Consider the following 25608-nt stretch of genomic DNA (forward strand, 5'->3'; position numbering starts at 1 on the left):
GGGAGCCAGGACTCCTGGGTTCTATTCCAGCTCTGGGGGGGGAGTGGGGGCTAGTGGGTTAGACCTGGGGGTGGGGCTGGGAGCCAGGACTCCTGGGTTCTATTCCAGCTCTGGGGGGGGGAGTGGGGGCTAGTGGGTTAGACCCAGGGGTGGGGCTGGAAGACAGGTCTCCTGGGTTCTATTCCAGCTTGGGGGGGGGGATGGGGGCTAGTGGGTTAGACCTGGGGGTGGGGCTGGGAGCCAGGACTCCTGGGTTCTATTCCGGCTCAGGGAGGGGAGTGGGGGCTAGTGGGTTAGACCCGGGGGTAGGGCTGGGAGCCAGGACTCCTGGGTTCTATTCCAGTTCAGGGAGGGGAGTGGGGGCTAGTGAGTTAGACCCGGGGGTCTGGGAGCCAGGACTCCTGGGTTCTATTCCAGCTTGGGGGGGGAGTGGGGACTAGTAGGTTAGACCCGGGGGTGGGGCTGGGAGCCAGGACTCCTGGGTTCTATTCTGGCTCGGGGAGGGGAGTGGGGGCTAGTGGGTTAGACCCGGGAGTAGGGCTGGGAGCCAGGGCTCCTGGGTTCTATTCCGGCTCAGGGGGAGGAGTGGGGGCTAGTGGGTTAGACCCGGGAGTAGGGCTGGGAGCCAGGACTCCTGGGTTCTATTCCAGCTCTCACTTTCATTTCCCGGAGCTGGGGGGTGCCTGGGGTGCCAGGAAGCCTCTGGAGTGGGGAAGCCCTGGGGCACTTGCACGCTCTGGGAATCGGCCCAAAAGCCACCGTTCTGCACTAATCCTTCCTGCTCGGTTCCCATCAGAGTCGTCAGGGCGACAGGACAATGGGTCCCCCCTGCTGGCCCAAACCACAGCCAATGGGTGCCAGGCTGGAGCCCCCGGGACACAAAGGCTGCTGCAGCCCCAAGACGGTGCTGCCAAAATGGACCACGTCCTGTGTCTCCTCCCACTGCTGCTGTCTGTAACCATCCCACCCTCTCGCCCCCATGCCAGGTGAGAGGGGATGGGGGACCCTGTGTAACCAGCCCCCGCACCCCACCCCAGAGCCAGCTGCACCTCAGCACCAGGCGAGAGGTCCCTGTGTAAACAGCCCCCGCGCCCCACCCCAGAGCCAGCTGCACCTCAGCACCGGGGGTGAGGGTTTAGCTTCCCTTCTCTTATCTGACGCAGGTGGTGGACAAGGAGTGGAGGGGGAGCTGAACCCTACCAGACGGCGCGTGACTGGAGCAGGACTCTGTGAGTGCCCAGGTCAGTGTCTCCTGTCATGGGGTGAAGTTGGGTTGGGGAGGAGCCACCCCCCCATGTGATGTCTCCTGTCATTTCAGGCTGGTTGGGATCACGGCACCAGCTCGCAGGAGACCTCGGGGTTGGGGCCAGACACAATGGGCTGTGCCCCTGTGACAGCATCATCCCCCATGGCCAAGACAGGGGTGAGAGCCACTCCTAGCATCGGGGGTGGGGTGGGGGCATGGGGGAGCACGGCCGGGGAATAGGATCTGCTAACGGGGTGGGGTTAGGGGCAAGTAAGGACAGAGGCAGAGAATGGCACCAGGGAACGAGGGATGGGGATTTGAGTCTCATTACAGGGTGCAAGGAATAGGGTTTGGGACTGAGTGGAGGGGGGCAAGGATTGGGGGATGGGATTGAGGAGAAGAGGGGAGGGATTGGGCTCTGGTAACAGGGTGTAGAGAATGGAGTGTAGGATGGGGTGGGGTGCAGGTATTGGTTCTGGTAACAGCGCGGAGAATGGGGTAGCGAATGAGGTAGGGTTTGAGATTGGGATCTGACACTGAGGGGAAGAGCTGTGTTAGTCTGTATTTGCAAAAAGAAAAGGAGTACTTGTGGCACCTTAGAGACTAACAAATTTATTTGAGCATAAGCTTTCGTGAGCTACGGCTCACTTCATTGGATGCATTCGGTGGAAAATGCATCCGATGAAGTGAGCTGTAGCTCACGAAAGCTTATGCTCAAATAAATTTGTTAGTCTCTAAGGTGCCACAAGTCCTCCTTTTCTTTTTTGAGGGGAAGAAGAGGATGGATTGGGGCTGGTAATGGGATGCAGAGAGGAGGTTTGAGATTGGGATGGGATGCAGGGATTGGGGTCTGGCATTGAGGGGAAGGCTTGGGGTCTAGCATTGAGAGTGGGGTCTGGGGTCTAGCTGGGGGAAGGGCAGGAGACACCCCTGCTAAGCCCCCCCACTCTCCGTCTCTCCTGCAGGGCGTCACCCCCAGGGCTGGGGGAGACGGGGCCAGCACCACAGGCGCAGACAGCAGCAGTGCTGCAAGATCCCGAGCCGATGCCGGCAGCCGGGACTGGCGAAAGGGCTACTGCTGCCCCTCTAGCTGCCCGTAGCCAGGATCCTGAGCGGAGCCAGTGGGGGGCATCTCGCCTTTCTCCCCATGTCATAAACATACAGCTAAGGGTAGCATAAAATCCCTCCTTTACCTGTAAAGGGTTGATAAGCTCAGGTAACCTGGTTAGCACCTGACCAAAAGGACCAATAATGGGAGAAGATACTTTCAAATCTGTGGGGGAAGGTTTTTGTTTCGAGCTGTGTTTGTTCTCTTGGGAGACAAAGAGAGAGAACAAGCAAGTAATCCAGCTCCTACTGAATGATTCATCTAAAATTACAGGAACAAACAAATAGCAACGAAATGCATTAGAGTATCTTTTGTTTTAGCTTGTGAATTTTCCCTATGCTTAGAGGGAGGTTTATCCCTGTTTTTTATAACTTTAAAGTTTTGCCTAGAGGGGAATCCTCTGTGTTTTGAATCTGATAACCCTCTAAAATTACCTTTCATCTTGATTTTACAGAGGTGCTTCTTTTACTTTTTTTTCTTTATAATAAAGTTCTGGTTTTTTTAGACTCTGATTGGTTGTAACTGGGGGGATTAGTCCCGCTATTGTGGGGAACTTTCCTGGCTTCTGCACTACTCCAGTGAAGTGGGCTAGCAAAAGGATCCGAGTCCTCGCTCCCACTTCCTTTACCCAGTGGCCTTCCTGCCCTCGAGCACTCCCCTTCCACTCTCCTGTTTGGCAGAGTCCTCATAACCCCAACAAGGCTGGGCCCAGGATTCCCGGGGGCTCGACCCCCAACCCTGCTGTGGTCTCCTAGGACAGGGGCTTGGGTGTCCCCACTCCGGGGTACTCTCTCTACACTGGGCACTTCTCTGACCCACCTACCATTACATACAAGCTAAAGCAAATGCAAGTTATTTAATCAACAATTAATTTTAAAAAGAATAAGGAAACATGGGAAAGGTTAAAGGAAACATATCACCCCACTCTGTGGCAGGGAACATCACAAACAGTGTCTCTGGAATGTCAGGGCAGTTCACAGTCTGTTCCTTGTAAGTCCCAGGCCTTCTTCTCTGGCCCTGGCTTTGCTGTAGGGATGCCGTGGGTTGGACACTTGCTCTGGGGGTGGCCACACGCTCTCAGGCTCTAAATGGTAGGACCCTTCTTCCCAGTATCGTCTCCCACCCTGTTGGGGTTATGATCCAAGCCTGGCCTGCAGAGCCCCTTGGCTGAGGCATCTCCCTGTGCTGGGCCCGCTGCCCAGGGTCCCCCTCACTCTCCCCAGCTGCTCACCACACCCAGCTCTGGACTGCTCCAGCCCCAGCTCCACCACTCGATCTCTGCATGGCTGCTGCTGCTCTGCCTCCAGCTCCCTGGGCTGCGTCTCTGGCCCCTCTGGCTCTGGTTGCTGCAGCTCTGCTCCCAGCACAGGGGCTGCTCTTTCTGGATCTGGCCCAGCTCTGCTCCCCAGCTCAGCTTGGGCCTCTGCTTTCTCCTTAGCTCAGCCCCACTCTGTCTGACCCAGGCAATTCCAGCTCACACGGAGGACGGGACCTCCCTGGCCTCCTGACTCCCTGATTTAGTCTGCTCGCCCTGTCATTCAGGCTGACCTGGAGCATTGGCCTCTCCCCATTGTTCCTGGGGGCTGTCGGTCTCAGGGTCCTGATTCCCTATCGACCCTTCCCCCTTTTTAGTACTGGGAGCTAGCAACTAAAACACCCCCACTGAATGTTAGTAAGGGGGCAACAGTCCCCTTACAGGTTTTAGTGTCCTAAAAGCCCAAGGATTTGGTCTGTGCTCACCTGTACCAATTGGTGAGGATATTATTCTCAAGCCTTCCCAGGAAAGGGGGTGAAGGGGCTTGGGGGGAATACTTTTGGGAACAGGAACTTCAAGTTGTTCTTTTTCTTGAATCTTTGTCTAACTCACTTGGTGGTGGCAGCAATCCCGTCCAAGGACAAGAAGGGATTTGTGCCTTGGGTAAATTTTAACCTAAGCTGGTAGAAATAAGCTTAGGGGGTCTTTCATGTGGGTCCCCACATCTGTACCCCAGAATTCAAAGTGGGGAAGGAACCCTGACACCCCGTCAATAAAAACCCAGTCGAGAGGATGCTCCCATCTGGTGTCTGTGTGCGGTTCCTTCACCCCTGACCTCTGACCCCACGGCTGGGGTCAAAATCGCCCATGGACACCTCCCCTGCGGGGCACTGTGCCATCCCCTCCCCCGCTTCTGGGGCACCAGCACGCAGGGGGGTCTCCTCCTGCGGCGTTAACACTGGAGCCTAGTGATGGCGGCTGGGGACAGCCAAGGGCAGGAGGAGGGAGAGCCCGGGGTGCTGCGACCAGGGTGGGGGGCTGGGGAGAGAGAGGGGGAGGGGAGCCCCCAGCACAGGGTCGGGAGGGGCGGCCCTGGGGGAGGGGCCAGAGGCGGCGCCCCTGAGACGTGGTGGTTTTGCCAATGGGGTTAAAGGCCAGGGCCAGCGACTCGGGGTCAAAGGTCACGGCTCCGGTGGGGTCGGGGGAAAGCGGAACCGGGTCAGAGGTCACCGCGCGGGGGCGGGGCCAGGGCGGTGACTCGTAGGGGTCAGAGGTCGCGGCCCGCAGGCGGCGCAGCGCGGGGGGAGGGCTCGACGCGGTTACCCCAGTAACAGACGTGGCGCCACCGGCGCCGCTGCTGATTGGCCGGCGCGCGTCACGTGCCCGATCGGGGCCGGTGGGAGCCGGAAGCGGGACCGGTCTGAGGGGCGGAGCCGGAGCCACAGGTGGGAGAGGGGGGCGGGTCTCCGACGCGTCCACCCCGCGCTACCGACGGGTAAACAGAGGCCCGGGGGGCGTTGCCCCAGGTCCGCGGGCGGCAGGGCCAGGAGGGACCCAGGCGTCCGGGCTCCCCGCCGGGGGGGTGTTTCCGGCCCGCCCGGCCCCAGCGGCGCCCTGGAGCGAGCCGCGCCGAGCTCGTGCCGGGCCCCGCCCCCGGGCCCCGCCCCGCCCTACCAGGGTCCGCACGTGTCGGCCGGAGCCCGCTGCCCCCTACGCGGGATATTCATAGATATTCATAGAATCTCAGGGTTGGAAGGGACCCCAGAAGGTCATCTAGTCCAACCCCCTGCTCAAAGCAGGACCAATCCCCAATTTTTGCCCTGGATCCCTAAATGGCCCCCTCAAGGATTGAACTCACAACCCTGTGTTTAGCAGGCCAATGCTCAAGCCATTGAGATATCCCTCCTCCGCCGGCTGCCCCCCGCCGGGGCGGGGCGGGGCGGGGCCGGGCCGGGGGGGGTCAGGCCCCGAGGCTGGCCAGTGCCCTTGGTGCCTCGGGCAGGGTCCGTTCGACGGGCTCGATCCAGGGTCAGGGCGCCGCTTCCCTCGCACTGCCACGTTCAGAAGCCTGGGCAGGTGTGAAAGCTGCTCAGGACCCGCCTCGTAGCGTGGCCAGCGCCTGCTCACCTCCGTTCCTGCACAAGGCCCTGTCCCCACCCTCGCAACCGGGGCTGTTCTGGTCCAAGGCGCTCAGATGCCACTCAGAGGAGCTTCTCTCTCTCAGCCGTTGGTTTCAGCGAATATTTTCCTTGATAGGGCACCAGTATCCTCCACCGCCGTCGTTCCTACCTGAGCTTTGGCCAGGTCATCTGCCCGCTCGCTCCCAGATACACCCATGTGTGACGGAGTCCCCTGAAAAGTCAGTCTCCTGCCTCGCTTCCCCATCCTCTGAGCCGCCCTACGGTTCACAGAGACCTGGTTTTTGTAAAAGGAACTGAGGGTCATCACCTGCAGGTCGACAGACAAAACAACAGCAGCATCTGTGTCTGCTCTTGATCTTCGGTCCGAGGAGCCAAGTCCTTGTTTGCAGTGCCGGGAGAATTCACGTTAGCCATATAATTGGAGCTGACGTACCCTGACCGAAGGGTCTCTCTTGTGCTCTGTCGGCTAGCCATGGGATGAGGACACCACAACCACCATGCTGGAAGGATTTGTCTGATGAGCCGTCAGTGGACACGGGTCTCTACTCACTTTGTGACTGATACTCTTGGGTGGTTTTTTCTGCAGTTTTCCTTAGTGGGGCCAAGTCCACATGTTTCTTTGAGCTCGGCTCCAGAAGAGAGAGACATTTACTGAAATAAATCAGTTCCTGTGGAATAATTACTGGGCAAACCACATTCTTCATGCCCACTCCCCTTCTAACATCACCTACTGCTCCTGTTTTTTCGGTCGCCTTGGCACACCTTTAAAATAGGATGATCGTTTCAGCCTGCACTTGGGTTTCCAATTCCTGTGCAGACATGAGCAATGATGACTTTCAGGTGGGAATGAGATGATTTCCATGCTGAATTAGCTGTTCTCTTTGACGACTCTCAAGAGGCTGAACATCAGACTCTTGGTCACAAATTGCTGTTGGAGAGGATCTTACAGCTACAGCTGTTGTGTGAATTTTGGCCAACTGCACAACTTCTATCTTGGCAGGGTTGCTGTGATCAGACCAGAGAGGCAGATTCAAATATTGGGTGAACTATCCAGCAGCATGTTGTTTTCCGTACCCTAACCCATGAGCCCCAGTTGGTGTCGGCAATAAACTGTAGAAGGTTTAGTCTCTTCTTGGCTTTGGCTGCCATCTTTCTGACTTGTGGCCCAAACCCTAGTTCTGTGTCCAAGGTCATTCCAAGGTATACTGACTCGCTCCCAACTCTAACATGTTCTCTATCCAGTGTCAGTTTCGGACTGTGGTCGAACCTCTTACGGTTTTGCTGGATTCAGCTGAAGTTTATGTTCGTTTGTTCATCTGGTTACAGTTCCAAGTCCTTATTCAGTTCAGTCTTCAATACATCTGTTTCCGACCCTGACACACAGCGTGATCTCGCCTGCACACAGGCATACAGGTGATGTCACGTGGCTGGACAGTCCATAGGAGTCCAGAAGGAAAAGAGGACTTAACACTGAGCCCGAAGGAACTCCCGCATGAGGTCTTGGCTTCAAAAAAGTACCATTTAGTCTTCCTGTTGTTGTCCTGTACTGCAGGAAATCTCCTATCCCATGGTACATTTTGCCACGGAGTCCCCTCTCGCTGTTTCACTAACACTCTGTCACATGAGATCCAAACAGACTCCTGTTGATGATTGTGGTGGCTGGCATGGGAATCCATCAATAAGAGGCTGACAGAAGGCTTCCAGGGACCCTGTAACTGAATGTGAGGCCTGTCTGCCATTGGGATGAGTTTCAACTTCCCTCCTGTTGGAAGCCCCCACAGAAGCCATGATTGGACCATGTGTCCTGTTATCTGTAGAGGTGACTGGCTAAGGATACAGGCTGATAGCTGCTTGGAGAAGATGGATCCATGCCAGACTTAAGAACAATAACTGCTGAGTTCCACTGATTAGGGACCGTCCCTTTTATCCATGATTTGTTGATGAACTCCAGCAACCTGGCTTTAGCCTTCTTCCCAAAGTGCTTCACCACGTAACCATAGGGAAGGTCCAGCCCATGGGATTCTTTGTTTGAGCTTCTCTATTGCATCTTCTAGCTCGTGTATGAGAGAGATCTCACTAAAGCCAAGGTACTCGGTGAAATGTGTGTGCACGTTTTTAAATTCTCTTTGTCTTTCCTCCTGGGTAGTCCATCTTGTATGATTTGCAGTGGTTCCATCCTCGTCTTTGTGCGCCTGCTAGTCTTGGTATGGTATTCACAGACTCTGTGTCACCTTTTGCCTCTGTACCTCCAATTGTCAGGATATTGGTGTTCTTTAGATTGCAAGTGTTGGTCTGTTTGTTGTTTATTCCCTGCAATGTCATCTATAAATCCTTTCTCCCGTGAGGATTCAGCTATTCACAAGTCTCTTCCTGATGCCTTTGTCTACATTCAGCTGTTTTTAGGGTGACTTCTTTTGAAAGTTCCTTCCATTTCCATCTGGCCTTTTTGCCTCCAAGGGTCTGTTCAGCCTCCAGTCAAACTGTATTCCTTCCCTTTTAAAATCTCCCATCCCTGTACCATTCTAGCGTCGGATCCATTTCTGCCTCTTGGCTTGCTCCTTTTTGCTGATTTCTACAGCACAGATAGGAAGGTTTTCCAAGGTGTTTAAGAAATAATCTTCTCATGTGTCTGTGAAATGGGACCAGTCAGCTTTATGGATGTTCCACCTCCTGTCAGTCACCGGAGAGCTCACTCTCTCCCTGTTCTAATGAGCGAGCGCAGGTCGACAATCACTTCTAGCGTCCTCCAGAACATCCCATGTGCATCCTGGTTACAGCCAGAGGGACTGTGTGCCGTATGATCGCCATGTGTAAGTCATGGCGCCTTCATTCAGCTCAACTAAAACCTTGTCCTCTCTCACAGAGTCTCTGGGGCGATACTCTGGAACTGCTCCACATGGAGCCAGTCAGGACTCTGGGGGAGCCTCCTCTTCACCGTCGCCAGGGAAAGACCTTTATGGAGCTTCGGTCTTCCTGGGTCCCACCTCAGAGCATTCAGCATCCCCTTTCACACCGTGCGTTTCCTGCAGTGAGTCTTCAAAGGTGGGTCTCCTGGGGGAGCCAGAGAGCCCTGAATCTCAACTCCGCAGTCAGACGTGACTCTCAGCCAGCGTAAAACAGAAGATTTATTAGTCAACAGGTACACAGCGTAGAACAGAACTGGTTAGCACAGAAATCAGTGACTTCAGCCAAGTTCATCTTGGGGGCACCCTTGGCCATTCCAGCCCCCCACAGCAGACTGCCCTCGACCCCACTGCCTGGCCTCCAACACTCCTATTACTCCTCCTCCCATCTTTGTCCAGCTTCCTGGGAAAGTGTCACCTGGTCGCATCCCCATCTTGGGTCTGGGGTTACGAAGGGCATCGGCCATCATCTACCTGCAGACTACTGAGCAGCCTCCCCTGCCCCAAGGGGCTCAGCGAAAGTCACACACCCAGTTCCCACCACCTAGTCATTGATGCGGTACACAGGGAAACTGAGGTACACACAGTATTAGTATAGGACAGTAAGACTCATATGCAACATAACAAGGGGGGAAAACCCCACTTCGTCACAGCTCCAGCTGAATCAGTTCTGTTCCCGGAAATTGCGCGTCCAGCGTTGACACCTCCCAGGTGATTGTTTGGCTGCAATGATTTGCTTTACCAGTTGGGGTGTTGTCAGGGTGACAGACGTTCACCTCCTGGACTCCCACATCTCTTTTGTATGAAGCGTCTCCCGAATAACCAACCTCAGGCCTCCTTCAGCTTGTCCCATGCAGTCGTTTCTCAAGCAGCCAGACCTGCCAGCACTACAGTTTTTCTTGAAGAGCAGCAACGTGCGTGTTTCTCCCCCTACAGAACTTTCCCAGCTTCCCAGATGCGGTTCGGGTGCCCGCTGAATTCCAAGGCACAGTGTTAAATGTGGCAGTAGCATGGTTGTTGACACCTTCCCAGAGGCCACAAGAGGTGACGAGTCAGTTTCTCTGTATGCAGTATCCCCACGGTTTCCAAACTCTCTTCTGAAGCTTCTGGGGGTTAGAACAGAGTGTTCTCTCCATTGCCTGCCGCGTGGCATGGTCTATTCCACTCTGTGACTAAGCTGGCATGGGCCAGTCAAAACGACCCAGGCCCCTGGCAAAGAAGGGGCCAGGTCTTTTGTCATCAGCCAGCCAGGAAACAAGGTGTCATCTTCGCGGCTTCTTGCAACATTATCTCTCTGCACAAGTCGTCTTGTGCCATCCCTGCTGGTGTAAGACAGGTTGGGCAACAGCATTTGCGTAAGACTCGCTCGGCCACACGTCCTCTGGCCACGCATCCTCCTGCTGGTGGCTTATCTTCACTCAGTGACTGACTTCCGCAGGCCCCTCTGCGCTGGGCTCCTCTGGCCAGCTGGCCCCACCCTGGTGTGCGTCCGTCCGTCAGCGCGCTCAGCTGGCAGCAGGAGTGATTAGATTGCCGTTAATCCCATCCCTCTCTTGGAGGGCTCTTCCCTTGTTTGGCAGCTCGTCACACTGCTGCTTGATCCAACGCAGGTCAGAGATAAGTTAATGAAATCGCCTCTGTCCCGGTGCTGGATTACGCTCTGCACCCCCGTGAGAAGGTGGTTAGAGAGTTGTGTGCAGAAGCCTCTCTGTGCAGGCACCGGACGCATGGTTAATGCGAGGTTAATTGGTTAATGGTTAATTGTCTCAGCGAGGGTGGTGCCTTGGCTGGCGGTTACTTAGGTCTGTTGCTTGAGCTTCTCTTTAGTGTAAAGACAAGCCCCATGCGCCGTGGACAAGACGCGTCTGATATATTCCTGACCGATTGCGCTTCTGTCCCCTCAGTCAGCCTGGGCTGAGATATCTGCCATATCCCTCCAGTTCCAGATGCTCCGGCAATACAGCGGCCTCAGTCCAAAGGGGCCTGTGGCCGAGTATTCGGAGAGCCTGACATTCCCATGGAGCTTCTTACGGCTTCATTGACGCGTCTGTTGGGTTTCTTTTATCTGGGCCTAAAATTCATCCTTCTGGTGCTGCGTGGGTAGAGCCACATCTGATGGGTGTCTTGTGTCCCTAGAGGTGTTCTAGTGCTGTGTGGGGCAGTACAGCTGGCTCTGCTGGGTGTCTTTGACCCTCGAGGTGTTGTGGTGCTGGGGGATTGAGGGGGCGTGGGGCGTGGCATGCTGGTGGGGACTGATGTCATGGGGGGAGTGGAGCATGCCACACCAGATAAGCTTGTGGGGAGGTGTGGGGCATGGACCTTTCTTTATTATGGTTGGGGGGAGGGGTTTCTAGCTCCTCTCTGGTCGGTGCACTGTGGGGGTGACCCCTTCCTGCCTCCCGTGGGGAGCAAGGTCCCTTTGTCGCCCCAATGATCTTTGCTCCATGGCCGCAGATGGGCACGCTGAGCACAAATGCACCTATCCCTATGACGTTTCTCTGCCCCCCAAGTCTGGGATCCTGGGGTGGTGGGGAAGCGGAACATGACCGCCCCCCCACCCAAGGTCCCCTCCCCCACGGAGCTATGCTGTGGGGTGGGGCTGCCCCTTGGGCAGGCAGGTGGCACAATGAGCGCTATGTGCACCAAGCCGTCCTGGCACCAACAGCTCCTGGCTCCCTGGGCAGGCCTCTGTCCCTGTGAGTCACAAGGCCGGCAGCCACTCATGGTGCCCGCCCCCCCCTGACAGCCTTGGGGGGCACAGCAGCTGTCAACAGCACACCCTGGGCGGCAGTGCCGGGAGGGAGATGGGGGCAGAGAGCCTTACCCTGGGGGGGGCAGTGCCGGGGGGGATGTGGGGGAGCCATCCCCAAAGGGGGGGGCAGTGCCCGAGGGGATTGGAGGCTGGCTAGCCATGGGGATGGGAGCTTCTGCCCCAGGCCCACGGGTATCTCAGCCCTGTGGGGGGTAGGCTATGGGCTGGCCAAGGTAGTGCGTGTGTGGGGAAGGGGGCAGCTTACGGCTGCTCATGGGCAGGTGCCAAATACTGGGACCACCTAGGATAGGAACCCCTGACACCCCCCTCCTGGCAGGATAGACACTAGATAGAGAGACCCCAGCCCCTCTGGATCCCCCGTCCCTTAGTACCCCCTGTCCAGCCCCCCAGCGTCCTCTGCCACAGCCCCTCCAGACTCCATGCCCCCCTCAGCCCCTCCTGCCCCTGGCCCTCTGGACCCCACGTGCCCCCCCAGCACCCTCTGCCCCAGTCCCCCCTGCCCCAGTCCAGCTCCCAGCTGTTTGTGCACATTCCTGCCCCTGCCCCCAGAGCTTTCCCAGCTGCCAAGCAGGGCCAGCCCCAACACCCGCCCACCCCCACATCTCATTAACCCCGTCAGCACTGGCATCACGGCAGCCAGAGCGGGGACCCCCCCCCCCCCGCAGGATAACACACCCCATGTCCGGGCAGGATATGCCCGGGGGTCTGATCCTGGGCTGGCTGGCCCAGCTCTGGGGCTCTGTCTGGAGGTCAGTGCCCTGCAGTACCCCTGGCTGTTTGTTTGCTCGGAGCTGGGCCCCAGGGACCCATGGGTGAGGCCCTGTTTGGCAGGAGCTGCAGCCCCTGCTGGAGGGGGGTTCTGGGGACCTGTGCGAACAAAAGCTCCCAGCTGTGGGGACGCCAGGTCTCGGTGAAAGGGCTCTGGGGTGTGGGGGTGAGATGGGGGCCTGGCTGTGAGCCTGCCCTGGGTGGGAGCAGCTTCCCTGCTCTAACCACTAACTCCACCTCCCCTCCCAGAGCCAGGGAGAGAACCCAGGAGTCCTGCCCCCCCCTTCTCTAACCACTCTCCCCACTCCCTGTCGGTGCCTCTCGCCCCCTCCCTCCCATGGGCTTAACCCCTCCCGGGGAGGTGGAGCCGGCTCCCTGGCTCCCAGCTGGGCTATAAAGAGCTGGAGGGAACAGGCTCTGCCACAGCCCAGCCAGGGGAGAAGGCACTAGCTGAGGGTGAGAGAGAGAGAGAGAGAGAGAGAGAGAGAGAGAGAGAGAGAGAGTGAGAGTGTGTGTGTGTGTGTGTGTGTGTGTGTGGAACAGGGCTGGGGTACCAGCTGGGGGGATGAGCACAGGGGGCTGAGGGTGTGTGTGGGGTCTGGCTCGGGGGGGGGGAGGGGAATAGGGCTGGGGTCCTGGCTGGGGCTTTGGGAGGATGAGCACAGGGAGCTGAGGGTGACTGGGTGTGTGTGTGGGGTCTGGCTGGGGGGGAACAGGGCTGGGGTCGCTGGGGCGTTGGGGGGATGAGCACAAGGGGCTGTGGGTGTGGGGGGGTCTGGCTTTGGGGGGAACAGGGCTGAGGTCCTGGCTGGGGCGTTGGGGGGATGAGCACAGGGGGCTGAGGGTGAGTGGGTGTGTGTCTGGGGTCTGGCTGGGGGGGGGAACAGGACTGGGGTCCCGGCTGGGGCACTGGGGGGATGAGCATGGGGTGGGGTTGCTATGCAGGGATTCTGAGGGATGAGTGCAAAGCGGGTCCCAGCTGCGGTGCTGGGGGGACTATGGGGGCAGCTTTGGCGGGGTTCTTGGGAAGTAAGTACAAGGGGGTCCTGGCTAGGGTGTGGGGGGTGAGTATGGGGGGGACCTAACTGGGGCTGAATACTGGGGGGCCGGCTGGGGGTATTGGGAATGGGGAGGCCCAGCTGGGCACTGGGAGGGGTGAGTGTGGGGGGGTACTTACTCCACCCACCATACCCCCCCATTGCAAGCCCCCCCCAAGTTGCCCAGCTCACCCTCTCACCCTCCCTGCTGGGGTCCCCCCAGCTAGCCTTGCCTGTCCCTGAGTGGAGCCCCCCAGCTAACCTCATCCACCCGTCTCCCTGCAGGCCATGGACTCCCGGCCACTGTTCCAGGCCCTGCATGTTGTGGCCGAGGACAACGCGGCCTTCTTCCGGCAGAGCGCCTCAGAGATGGGGCGCCGGTTCGTGGCAGCCTTCACGGCCATCCGGGAGCATGCCCGCTGCCTGGAGCCGGTGCTGCGGCACTTCGCCAGCATCTACCACGTCTTCGACCTGGACGAGGCCACGCAGGCCAACGGGTACCGCAGCCTGGCACAGACGGCGCGCTGCTGCCTGGCCCATGTGCTGCACAAGAGCCGCTATGTGGCTGCCAACCGTCGCAGCATCTTCTTCCGCACGGGCCACAACGTGGCCGAGCTGGAGGCCTATTGCACCGCCCTGAGCCAGCTGCGGGCCCTGCTGTACCTGGCGCAGCGCCTGCTGACCCACAACCACCCCGGCTGCCTCTTCCACCATGAGGAGCACGGCCTGACCGAACTGGTGCTGCAGGAGTACGGCACCCTGCACAAGGGCTGCTTCTACGGGCGCTGCCTGGGCTTCCAGGTGGGGGCCTGGGGGGGAGGCGGGGGGAAGGGGGGATTTAGGGGGAGCAGTAAGTCGGGGAGGGGCGACCCAGGGGCCGAAGGAAATGCATCCAAATCCCTGGCAGCTAGACATGCTCAGGGATTCTGCTGTGCCGCCCGCCCCCCAGCTGTGCCCTTCACTCTGGGTCCTGCTGGCCTGGGTGCAGGGCCCACCTCCATGGCCCCACAATTGCTTGCCTCCCCCCACGCCATGGCCACGCCCATTATTCTGCCCCCTCCCCCACTGAACACCCATGGGGGTGTGAGCCGGCATCATGCCCCTGGGGGGCTCCCTCAGAGCCTCTGACCCGGTCTGGGGGTGCAGAGCGGTGACCTTTGCCCTTTGCCCTGCAGTTCGCCCCCTCCATCCGGCCCTTCCTCCAGACCATCGCCATCAGCCTGGTCTCCTTCGGGGAGAACTACAGACGCCACGACTCCAGCCTCAGTAAGTGGGGTGCCCGGGGGGGCAGGGGGTGCACTGCTCCTACAATGCACTGCAGCCCCCGGGGTGGGATTCTGCTCCCATGATGCACTGCTGCAGGGGGGGCTGCACCCACAATGCACTGCAGCCTCCGGGGGTGCTCTGCTCCCATGATGCACTGCAGCTACAGGCTGGCTGAACCCACAATTCCCTTCTGGGTCCACTCAGCCCAGCCGGCCGCCCAGGGAACCCGTCCGGCCTGACTGCTACCCACAATGCTCTGCTCTGCCCACTGCCCTGCCCATTGGGGGCTGGGCCCCATGCCTGGCTGCCCATGGAGCCTCGCTGTGGGGGAGAGGGAGCACTGCCGGGGGGCAGGCAGGGGCTGTGGGAGCCCCACAGGGCCAGGGGACAGCACCCCAAACCCGATCTCCCATCCCCAGGCATGGCGGCCGGCTCGCTGTTCACCTCAGGGAAGTTCGCCATTGACCCAGAGCTGCGGGGAGCCGAGTTCGAGAGGATCACGCAGAACCTTGACGTGCATTTCTGGAAGAGCTTCTGGAACCTGACTGAGACTGAGCTGCTGGCTGTGAGTGCGGGGGCTGGGGACTGTCCCTGGCACAGGGCTCGGTGTAGGAGCGGTGCCCAGCACAGGGTGCTGTGGGATGGGGGCAGGGGGTGGTGCAGTGCCTGTGGGGCTGGGGTGTGGAGTAGGAGCGGTGTGATGTTCCCCTCTGGTGTTATCTGGACCGATGATCTGATAGGTCACTCCAATCCTTGACTCTGGGAGCCTGCCTGACCCTGCTCTGCTCTGAGAACTCTCACTCCCTGGCTGTTCACGCACAGCATCTGGCATGTCAGCTGCTCCTTGGATTGTGCAACCGAATGACACTAGCCCAGTGGTTCTCAAACTTTTGTACTGGTGACCCCTTTCACATAGCAAGCCTCTGAGTGCGACCTCCCCTAATGAATTAAACACACTTTTAAATATATTTAACGCCATTATAAATGCTGGAGGCAAAGCAGGATTTGGGGGTGAAGGCTGACAGCTCACAACCCCCCAGGTAATATCCTCACGTCCCCCTGACGGGTCCCAACCCCCAGTTTGAGAACCCCTGTACTAGCCAATATCTCTGGTCCCTGACACAACCCTAGGAACCTCCGTCTTGCAGTGTCCCGTTATGCCTGCTGGACATTGCAAATTTATATGAGTTTGTCAATTTAAGTAAGAAATTGATACATACCAGGCTTGTTATCCCAAGGGGAGTCTCTGACACGCTTCAAGCCAAACGCACTGCTTCAGGTAGAAGAAACAAACAGATTTATTATCTATAAAGATAGATTTTAAGTTATTGTAAGACAACAAGTCAGATTTAGTCAAATGAAATGAAAGCAAAACGCATTCTAAGCTGATCTTAACACTTTCAGGGCCCTTACAAACTTAGATCTTCTCACCACAGGCTGGCTGGTTGCCCTTCAGCCAGGCTCTCCCCTTTGATCAGCGCTTCAGTCGCTGGGTGGTGTCTGTAGATGGAGGTGGGAGAGAGAGGAAGAGCCTGGCAAACGTCTCTCCCTTTTACCATGTCCTTTCTTCCCTCTTGGCTTTGCCCCCCCTTCAGAGTCAGCATTACCTCATCGCCATCCCCCACTGACCAAGGGAAGGGGGGTGACTCACTCGAGGGTCCAACAGACCCTGTGTTGCTGCCTAGGCCAGTGTCCTTTGTTCCTGTGGGGCTGGGCTGGGTTTGTCCCATCCATGCCCTGACGAGGTGTGAACGGCCCCTCTGCTCCTGGAGAGTTTTGCCTGGGTTTGCTTTAAGCCATGAGGACACATTTCAGGCTCATAACTATGTACATGAAATTATAACCTATGACATCACGGTAACAATTACTATAATGTCACTATAACAACCATGTTCAGTGCATTATGAGCCTTCCGAAGACACCTGACATGACAAACTCTGCATTGGGTACCCCACAACCATTTTATAAAGATCAACATGGGGGTGTAGGGTGTTGCCCCGAGGTACAGAGCGTCACAAGCTGTGCCCAGCGCAGGGCCTGTGGGGCTGGGACACAGAGTAGGAGTGGTGCCTGGCACAGGGCGCTGTGGGTTGGGAGCGATGCCCAGCACAGGGCTCTGTGGGGCCAGAGGGCGGGGGTTGGAGCTGTGTCTGACGCAGGGTGTTGTGGGGCGGGGGGGGTGGGAGCAGTGCTCAGGGCAGGGCGCTGTGGGGTGGGGGCGCGGGGGAGTGCAGGGTAGGACCTGCCTGGGGGCCCCTCTCACCCTCCCCCTCCCCCTCCCCTTTCCCTGCAGTCTGTGGCCAGCATGGCATCCACGCAGGTGCGGGTGAGCCGGGCGCTGACGGTGCCCCCTGAGCCCTTTGAGCTGCCGCTGGCTGCCGACCCCTCACTGACCGTCACCATCAGCCCCCCAGTGGCACACACTGGCCCTGGGCCCATCCACATGCGCCTTATCTCCCACGAGCTGCGGGAGGGACAGGTGAGGGGCAGGGGATGCAGGCAGGGAGGGCTGGTGGTGGGGGGGGCAGTGGAGCGGGCGGGGGGCTGTTGCATGGAAGGTGGGCATGGAGCTGGGAGTTCTGGGATGTGGGAGGGAGTGAGCAGAACCAGGTGGGGTCCAGGCAGGGCTGGGGAATTCCAGGGTGGGTTTCGGGGACCAGGTCAGGTGGTGGGTTTCAGGCAGGGCATGCATGGGGGAGATGGGCTGGGGGTCTGGGTGGGGGTGTCCTGGGTGGGACACACATGAGGGGACGACAGGGGATCCCTGGCAAGGCAGGGTACAGAGTGCAATAGGGGGTCCCAGACGGGGTGTGGGGAGAGACAGGCAGGGGGTCCTGGGCAGGGCAGGGCAGGGCGCCGAGTGAGGCGGGGAGTCCCAGGCAGGGCAGGGTGCCAAGTGAGGCGGGGTGTCCAGGGCAGGGTGTGCGGGGAGACAGTCGGGGTCCCAAGCAGGGCAGGGTGCCGAGTGAGGTGGGGGGTCCTGGGCAGGGTGTGCTGGGGGACAGTCGGGCAGTCCCTGGCACACCGTCCCTCCTGCTGTCCCCAGGACAGCGAGGCCCTGAGCACGCTGGCCCAGGCCGAGGGCCCGCTGGGGCTGGAGCTGTGGCGCAAGGCTGCACCCGCGCCCCCCTCGCCCCTCCTGCTGGTTCACTTCCACGGCGGCGGGTTCGTGGCACAGACATCCAAGTCCCACGAGCCGTACCTGCGGGGCTGGGCGCAGGAGCTGGGCGCCCCGGTGCTCTCCGTCGACTACGCCCTGGCTCCCGAGGCCCCCTTCCCACGCGCCCTGGAGGAGTGTTTCTATGCCTACTGCTGGGCCCTGCGCCACTGCCACCTGCTGGGTGAGACGCAACTGGGGGACCCCAGCACCCCCTGCTGGGTGAGACGGGCACGTGGGGGGCAGGACCCCCTGCTGTGGGGATGGACAGAGGGACCCCAGCACCCCCTGCTGGGTGGGACGGGCACATGGGGGGCAGGGGAGTGCTGGCGGGGAGGGACAGAGGGACCCCAGCACCCCCTGCTGGGTGGGACGGGCACTTGGAGGGCAGGACCCCCTGCTGCGGGGATGGACAGAGGGACCCCAGCACCCCCTGCTGGGTGGGACAGGCACATGCGGGGCAGGACCCTGACACTGTTTGCTGGGTGGGACGGGCAGGGGCTGGAGAGTGTGGAGCAGGAACTGAGCTGCCACCCCTGGTGGGGCCCCCCTGGGTTCCTTGAGGCCCTGGACAGCCCCCCCCCACTCACCCCATCTCCCCACAGGCTCCACGGCGCAGCGGGTGTGCCTAGCCGGGGACAGCGCCGGCGGGAACCTCTGCCTCACCGTGACCATGCGGGCGGCTGCCTTCGGCATCCAGCTGCCCGACGGCATCATGGCGGCCTATCCTGTCACCCTGGTGCGGGCTGCGGCCTCACCCTCCCGCCTGCTCACCCTGCTCGACCCCCTGCTGCCCCTCAGTGTGCTCTGCAAGTGCCTCAGCGCCTACGCCGGTACGGGGGGGCTGCAGGGACTGGTGAGGGGGAGGGGGGCAGGAATGGGGTAGGAGTGATGAGCTGGGGGTAGGCTCCTACGGGCAGGGGCAGGATCAGAGAGGGGGCAGCGGGCAGTTACAGGGGGAGAAAGATGGGGAGACTGGTGGGCAAAAGCAGAGAGCTGGTGGGTGTGGGGGCGAAGAGCAGCTACCCCGATGTGCTCTCTCCCTGCCCCCCAGGCACGGAGCCGGCGGAGGGCGAGCCCCCCGGGCTGGAGAAGCTGAGCCCAGTGAACATGGTGCGGCGGGATACCGCGCTGCTGTTACAGGATCTGCGGCTGAGCGCCTCAGCCTGGCTGGGGGCGCTGCTGGATGCTCCGGGGCGCAGCGACAGGGCCGGTGCAGGTAAGAGCTGGGTGGGGCCTCCACTCCTGCCCCCTACCCGCCCCCTCTCACCTGCCCCTTGTCTCCACAGGGCGTGCCTGGTTCCAGCCCCACCACCCAGCTGCTGCTGCTGCCCCTGGTGCGTCTCCTGGAGCCAGGATCCCCGCCCCCACTAACCTACCCACTGGCAGGACTGCCCCGCCAGCCCCTAACTGCACGGGCCACCCTGGGGTCTGGGGATCTTCCTGGGGTCTCTCACCCACGGTGCTGTCCCTCAGCCTCAGGGGCAGCCAGGCAGAGCCTGTTACTGCGTGGCATGTAGGTGTGGGGCGGGGCTGTGGGGCACATTGGTGTGGGGCGGGGCAGGGCGGCCGGGCTGTGGGGCTGTGGGGTGGGGCAGGGCGGCCGGGCTGTGGAGCAGTGGGGCGGGGCTGTGGGGAAGGGTGGCCGAGCTGTGGGGCAGGGCTGTGTGGGGTGACCCAGGCACACACAGAACAGAACCCAGCATGGCACAGACACTGCACCAGCTGGAAGGGAGGGGAAGGGTCCCGGCAGGGGAGAGGTGAGGGTGATTGGGGAGATCCTGGCAGGGGAGAGGTGAGGGCAATTCGGGGAGTCCAGGCAGGGGACAGGTGAGAGTGATGGGTGAAGTCCTTGCAGGGGAGAGGTGAGGGCAATTGGGGGGGTCCTGGCAGGGGAGAGGTGAGGGAGATTTGGGGGATCCCCAGGCTCTCAGGTCTCCCCTGGCTCACAGAAGCCGTGCGGAAGAGCGTCTCGGAGGCAGCGCTGGACGATGACTCAGGTGTCAAATCCAGGGGCTCTCGCAAGAGCCAGACCTGCCAGGATCTATCGTACGGGGTATCAGCCCCCCCAACCCCTGCACCTGCCCCCGCACCCCAGGACAGCCCCCCCAGCTTCTTCTTGAGTGGGGGGCAGCTGGAGGCAGAGCCCCCTGGGGACGAGAGGCTGCAGTATCCCGACGGCTTTGAGCCGCTGCGCTCAGACCAGCCCGCTGCCAGCATCACCCTGGAGGCATCGCCCGTGGTCAAGAACCCCTTCATGTCGCCCCTGCTGGCCCCGGACTGCATGCTGCGAGGGCTGCCACCGGTCCATATCGTGGTGAGAGCCCAGGCAGGCGGCCAGATTGTGCAGGGGAGTCAGCTGGACGGGGGGGCACTGGTCCATATAGCAGTGAGAGCCCTACAGGGGGCCACTGGTCCATATAGCCGTGAGAGTTCTACGGGGAGGGGGAACTGGTCCATATAGCAGAGAGAGCCCACGGGGGGCCACTGGTCCATATAGCAGTGAGAGCCCACGGGGGGCCACTGGTCCATATAGCAGTGAGAGCCCCAGGAGCCTGGGAAGTGTGGTAGCCCCCATTGACTTCTGCGCCCCCCACTTCCCCCCGCAGGCCTGCGCCCTGGACCCCATGCTGGATGACTCAGTGATGTTCGCTCGGCGGCTGCGGGAGCTGGGCCAGCCGGTGACCCTGCAGATCGTGCAGGACTTGCCGCACGGCTTCCTGAGCCTCTCCCAGCTGTGCCGCGAGACCCGCCAGGCGGCCGCACTCTGCACCCGCATCATCCGTGAGATCCTGCTGCCCCCAGAGCCCGCGCCGCCCACTGCCCCACCCTCGCCCCGCAAGCATCGCAAGCTGCAGCGCACACCGCCCTCGGGGGCGGCCACGGGCCGGGAGAGCAGGACCACAGGCCAGGCGACCACGGGCCTCACCACGCCCAGCCTCAAGAGTCCTACCACAGCTCCCTTGGAGCCCAGCCCTGGCCAGGGGGGTCGGGCCACAGTGGAAACCCCCAACAGGCAGGAGCCGGGCTCCCAGGGCGGCCCGGCGGGCAGGGAGGTGGGGGCCTGAGCCCCCTGGCCGGGGCTGGGATTTGCTGGGAGCCCCTTGGTGCTTTTCTTTCTGTGCCTCCCAGGTGGGGGAGGAGGGGAGGGGCCCAACCCTGAGAGCCTGGCTGCATCCCCCCCCACAGCCCCTGGGCACTGGTTTGTAATGGTTTATGCTGGACAGGCATTTGCTGCTGTCTGTAGCCTGCGGGGGAGGTGTCTCCCGTTCCCCAGCCGCTCACCTTCAGGGGGCCTGGCCCCTCCTGGGCTCCCACACACCAACACTGCACTGGACGGGCGCCCCTGCACTCCAAGGGATGCTCCAGGTGCCAGGCCTGAGCTGAGGGTGCAGCTCCTGACCCCCCCCCTTCTGCCACCCCCTACTCCTGGGGGGTGGGAAGGGAGCTGTCTAACCCCCTCCTTTCCCTGTGTGCACTGGGGGGGTACTCCAGCCCATCTGCTCACCCTCCAAACTACTCACCCTCCTCCCTGCTGCTGCTGTGAACCAAATGAAGGGTTAGGGGTGCACTCCCTTTTGGGGGGCTCTAAGGACCCCCATCCACAACCTTCAGTTTTGTAAATAAAAGGCTGTTTGATATTGAGCAAATTGTAGCATCTCTCCTGCCAGGTCAGATCAGGGCCAGTGCTCCAGGAGGCAACAGGCCCCAGGCCCCATTCCCTGCCCCTCTGAGCCAGCCCCTCCCCCTAGAGGGAACAAGCCCTGGGCCTGTCATGGAGTGTGGGGGAGTTCAGGGACTGCACCCCTCTTCCTGGGATTCACCGTGACTCTCAGCCAGCCAGTAAAACAGAAGGTTTATTGGACAATAGGAACACAGTCCAAAACAGAGCTTGGGGGTACAACCAGGACCCCACAGTCAAGTCCTTCTGGGGGGCAGGGAGCTTAGACCCCGGCCCTGGGGTTCTCTGCGTTCCACCGCCCAGCCCCAAACTGAAACTAAACCCCCCCCCCAGCAGGCTCCATCCTGCAGCCCTTTGTCCACATTCCCAGGGCAGAGGTGTCACCTCCCCCTCCTGGGTCAGGTGACAGGCTCTCAGGTCTCCCATCCCCAGGGAGTGAAACCCCCCAGCCACATTCCCAGGTCAACACCCCCCCCCCCCCGCTGCATCCCATCTCCTCCCTTCGAGAGTGAACTGAGCCTGAGCGGGGTCTCTCTGACCAGTGACGTGGGGAAGTCCAGGGCCCCCTCTCTGGGACAGCGCATCCGCTCTCATGTTGGCACTTCCCTTCACGTGGACCATGTCCATGTCCTAATCCTGCAGGAGCAGGCTCCACCTCAGGAGCTTGGTGTTGGCTCCTTTCATCTGGTGCAGCCAGATCGGGGAGAGTGATCGGTTACACGGTGAAGTGTCGCACGAAGAGATGTGGCTCTAGTTTCTTGAGGGCCCACACCATGGCCAGGCACTCCTTCTCGATGGCCACGTAGTGTTGCTCCCGGGGTAGGAACTTCTTGTTCAGGTACACGATGGGGCGTCTCTCCCCGTTTTCATCCTCCTGCATTAACAACCCCTCAGTCCCGTGTCTGAGATGTCAGTGAACACCATAAAGGGCTTGTCAAAGTCTGGGTTTGCCAGAACTGGGCCACTGACCAGAGCCTCCCAGCACTGCTCGGTCCAGACCACCTTGTCTGGCTTCCCCTTCTTGCACAGCTCAGTGATGGGAGCGGCTATGGCACTAAAGCGGGGCACAAACTTCGGTAGTATCCTGCCAACCCAATAAAGGCCTGGACCTGCTTTTTGGTTTGGGGAGCGGGCCAGTCTCTGATCACCTCCACCTTAGCTGGTTCTGGCTTTAGGCGGCCGCTCCCCACCTGATGGCCCAGGTAAGATACTTCAGCCCTCCCCACCTTGCACTTCTCCGCTTTTATGGTCAGCCCAGCCTCCTGGAGCCGGTCCAGCACTTTGTCTAACCTCGGACACATGGTCCTCCCAGGTCTGACTGAAGACACAGATGTCATCAATATTTGCCACGGCAAAACTCTCCATCCCCCTCAGTAGCTGATCCACCAGGCGCTGGAAGGTGGCCGGCGCTCCCTTGAGGCCGAAAGGCAGGGTCAGGAACTCAGAGCCCCAGAGGAGTGATAAAGGTCGATTTCAGCTGGGCATCTGCATCCAGCAGCACTTGCCAGTAGCTCTTTTTAAGGTCCATGGTGGTGAGGTATCGAGCTCCTCCCAATTTGTCTAGGAGCTCGTCAGACCTGAGCAAGGGGTAGGTATCAACTGTAGTGATGGCATTGAGCTTCCGATAGTCCACACAGAACTGGATCGACCCGTCTTTTTGGGGACCAGCACCACTGGCGAGGCCCAAGAGCTGGCAGATGGCTGGATCACCCCCAAAGCCAGCATGTCCCTGACCTCTCTTTCCAGGTCCTGAGCGGTTTTCCCTGTGACGCGGAAGGGGGAGCATCTTATCGGCGGGTGTGACCCTGTCTGCACCCTGTGGACAGTCAGATTCGTGCGTCCAGGCTGGTTGGAAAACAGCGGTCGGTACGGATGCAGCACCCCCCCGACCTCAGCTTGCTGGGCAGGGTTAGCTGATTCGAGAGGGGAATAGTTTCCAGGGGTGAACCAGCTCTGGTCCCAGGGAACAGATCTACTAAAGGGTCATCTCCCTGCTCCTCCCAATGTCCACACACGGCCAACACCACATTCCCCCTGCCATAATATGGCTTCATCATATTCACATAGTACACCCGGCGGTGGTGGGCCCGGTTCGACAGCTCCACCACATAGTTTACCTCATTTAGCGGCTTGACAACCTTGAAAGGGCCCTCCCAGGCGGCCTGTAGTTTGTTCTTTCTCACGGGGATGAGAACCATCACCGGATTCCCGCGGTCATACCAGACCTTCTGCTTCTTCTGGGCTCTGGCCAGATTCTCCCTGGCCAGGCCCATGAGTTCAGCAAGTCTCTCTCGGAAGATCAGGACATACTCCACCACTGACTCTCCATCGGGAGTGGCCTTCCCCTCCCATTCGTCTCTCATCAGGTCCAGGGGGCCCCTCACCCTCCTGCCATATAACAGTTCGAAAGGCGAAAATCCGGTAGACTCCTGGGGTACCTCCCTGTACGTGAACAGCAGGTGAGGTAAGTACTTGTCCCAATCCTGCGGGTGCCGGTTCATAAAGGTTTTCAGCATCATCTTTAGTGTCCTGTTGAACCTCTCCACCAGCCCATTGGACGGGGGGTGATACGCTGAGGCCCAGTTGTGCTGGATTCCACATTTCTCCCACAAGCACCGGAGCAGGGCCGACATGAAATTGGACCCTTGGTCTGTCAAGACTTCCTTGGGGAACCCCACTCGGCTGAAAATGGTCAGCAGCGCATCTGCCACATTGTCTGCTTCAATGGAAGCTCAGGGCTCTGCCTCGGGGTAGCGGGTGGCAAAATCTACCACCACCAGAATGTATTTCTTCCCCGACCGGGTCGTCTTGCTGAGAGGCCCCATTATGTCCATGGCCCCCTTCTGGAAAGGCTCCTCTATGATGGGCAAAGGTCTCAAAGCCGCTTTCCCCTTATCCCGGGCCTTCTCCACCCTCTGACAGGGGTCACAGGATCGGCAATACTGCCAACAGTGGTAAAGACCCCAGGCCAGTAAAAGTTCTGTAGCAGCCTCTGCTGGGTGCGCCGGATTCCCTGGTGCCCTGAGAGGGGGATGGCCAGGTACAGGAGCTTGCGGCGATACTTCTGGGGGACCACCAGCTGCCTCCTGACCCCACAGGACTCCACTTCCCCTGGGGGAGCCCATTCTCGGTACAGGAACCCCTCCTCCCACAGGAACCTCTCCTGGCAACCTCTCCTCCATCCACCTCCAGGGGAACAAGGCCCTCTCTCCGGAGGGACAGCCCTGTGCCCACCCTGTAAACCGAGAACCCTGAGTCCAGAGCCTCCATCCCTCTGGCGGAGCTGGCCTGGGGTACTCTTCCGTCCTGGGCAGGTGGTAAGCTGGCAGCCCCCCTTTCCTGGGTCGTCTGCCCCTCGTCCAGCTGGGTCCCTACCAAGTTAACCCTGGGTAGGCTGGGTCTGCTCAGTCTGTCCCTGAGCCTGGGGCACTGAGTCCGTACATGGCCTCTCTGGCCACAGTGATAGCAGCTCAGCTCATGTTGGTCCCCTCCAGCGGGTTGGAGGGTCCTGACGCCAAGCGTTTCCTTGGGGAGGGGTTTCTCCCTATTTCCCTGCCGGGAGGTCCCATGGTGACTCTCTCTCTCCATCGTGGGGGGCCTGTTCTTTTGGGACTCCTCCCTGCTACCCCCGGACCGACTGTTTACAAACTCGTCGGCCAGCTGCCCTGCGTGCTGCGGGTTCTCTAGCTTTTTGCCCACCAACCATAGGCTCCGGTCAGAGGGGCACCGTTCATACAGTTGCTCCAGTACGATTAGGTCAAGCAGGTCCTCTTTAGCGTGGGCCCCAGCTGTCCACATTCCCGGGCAGAGGTGTCACCTCCCCCTCCCCCTCCCCCTCCTGGCTCAGGTGACAGGCTCTCAGGTGTCCCATCCCCAGTGAAACCCCCCTGCCACATTCCCAGGCCAACACTCCCCCCTCCCTGCTGCATCACAGGGCCCCATTCCCTTGGGATCACCTGGGGCCTTAAATAAACAAGAGGGACAGTTCCTGGGCAGCTGGCCCCTCCCTTGTACCCCACCTCTGAAACACCCTCTCTATGGAGGGGGAGGGGCCACCTCTGTCCTCCATATGACACTTCCCCCATCTCCTTTCCTGGCAAGAACCAAAGCCCTGTGTGGGGCAGCCCCCGCTTTCCTAGTGGGGCAGGGAATGCGGGGAGCTAAAGGGTTAAATGGGGGTTTTGGGGGTAAGTGGATGTTGGGGCATGTGGTGTGGGCATTAGTGGGGCTTTCTAGCAGGGGAGTTATGGGCCCCCCTGTGGGGGGGCAGAG

At 60.1% G+C, this 25608-nt stretch overlaps 1 protein-coding gene and 1 long non-coding RNA gene across 8 annotated transcripts; both read left to right on the forward strand.

Moving 5' to 3' along the window:
- The first annotated feature begins 1026 nt into the window (after positions 1–1026).
- LOC122457399 lies at positions 1027–2750 on the forward strand. The gene is made up of 3 exons (XR_006276925.1): positions 1027–1241; positions 1319–1423; positions 2212–2750. It is a non-coding gene; the product is annotated as an uncharacterized LOC122457399 (long non-coding RNA).
- A 2132-nt stretch (positions 2751–4882) lies between these two features.
- Positions 4883–21299, forward strand: LIPE (lipase E, hormone sensitive type). 7 transcript variants are annotated; one of them, XM_043502120.1, is made up of 11 exons: positions 4883–5055; positions 5088–5093; positions 13517–14032; positions 14407–14497; positions 14917–15062; positions 16791–16976; positions 17544–17838; positions 18260–18487; positions 18709–18873; positions 19607–19971; positions 20264–21299. In XM_043502120.1, exons 3-11 carry the CDS (start codon positions 13520–13522, stop codon positions 20720–20722), a joined length of 2448 nt encoding a protein of 815 aa, XP_043358055.1. In that variant the 5' UTR covers positions 4883–5055; positions 5088–5093; positions 13517–13519; the 3' UTR covers positions 20723–21299. The 7 variants fall into 7 exon arrangements, with proteins under 7 accessions (XP_043358055.1, XP_043358056.1, XP_043358061.1 ...); XM_043502121.1 differs by having other exon boundaries at positions 4883–5105; positions 13509–14032; XM_043502126.1 differs by lacking the exon at positions 5088–5093 and having other exon boundaries at positions 4883–5054.
- The last annotated feature ends 4309 nt before the right edge of the window (positions 21300–25608 follow it).

This window comes from Dermochelys coriacea, chromosome 24 (assembly GCF_009764565.3).
Source record: "Dermochelys coriacea isolate rDerCor1 chromosome 24, rDerCor1.pri.v4, whole genome shotgun sequence".
Taxonomy (NCBI): Eukaryota; Metazoa; Chordata; order Testudines; family Dermochelyidae; genus Dermochelys; species Dermochelys coriacea.

Bases quoted from the DNA above. Each gene is read 5' to 3' on its own strand.
- LIPE (XM_043502121.1), top strand. From the start codon at position 13,520: ATGGACTCCCGGCCACTGTTCCAGGCCCTGCATGTTGTGGCCGAGGAC. The intron at 16,977-17,543 runs GTGAGGGGCAGG...TGCTGTCCCCAG, and splicing joins ACGAGCTGCGGGAGGGACAG to GACAGCGAGGCCCTGAGCAC. The intron at 18,874-19,606 runs GTAAGAGCTGGG...CCTGGCTCACAG, and splicing joins CAGCGACAGGGCCGGTGCAG to AAGCCGTGCGGAAGAGCGTC.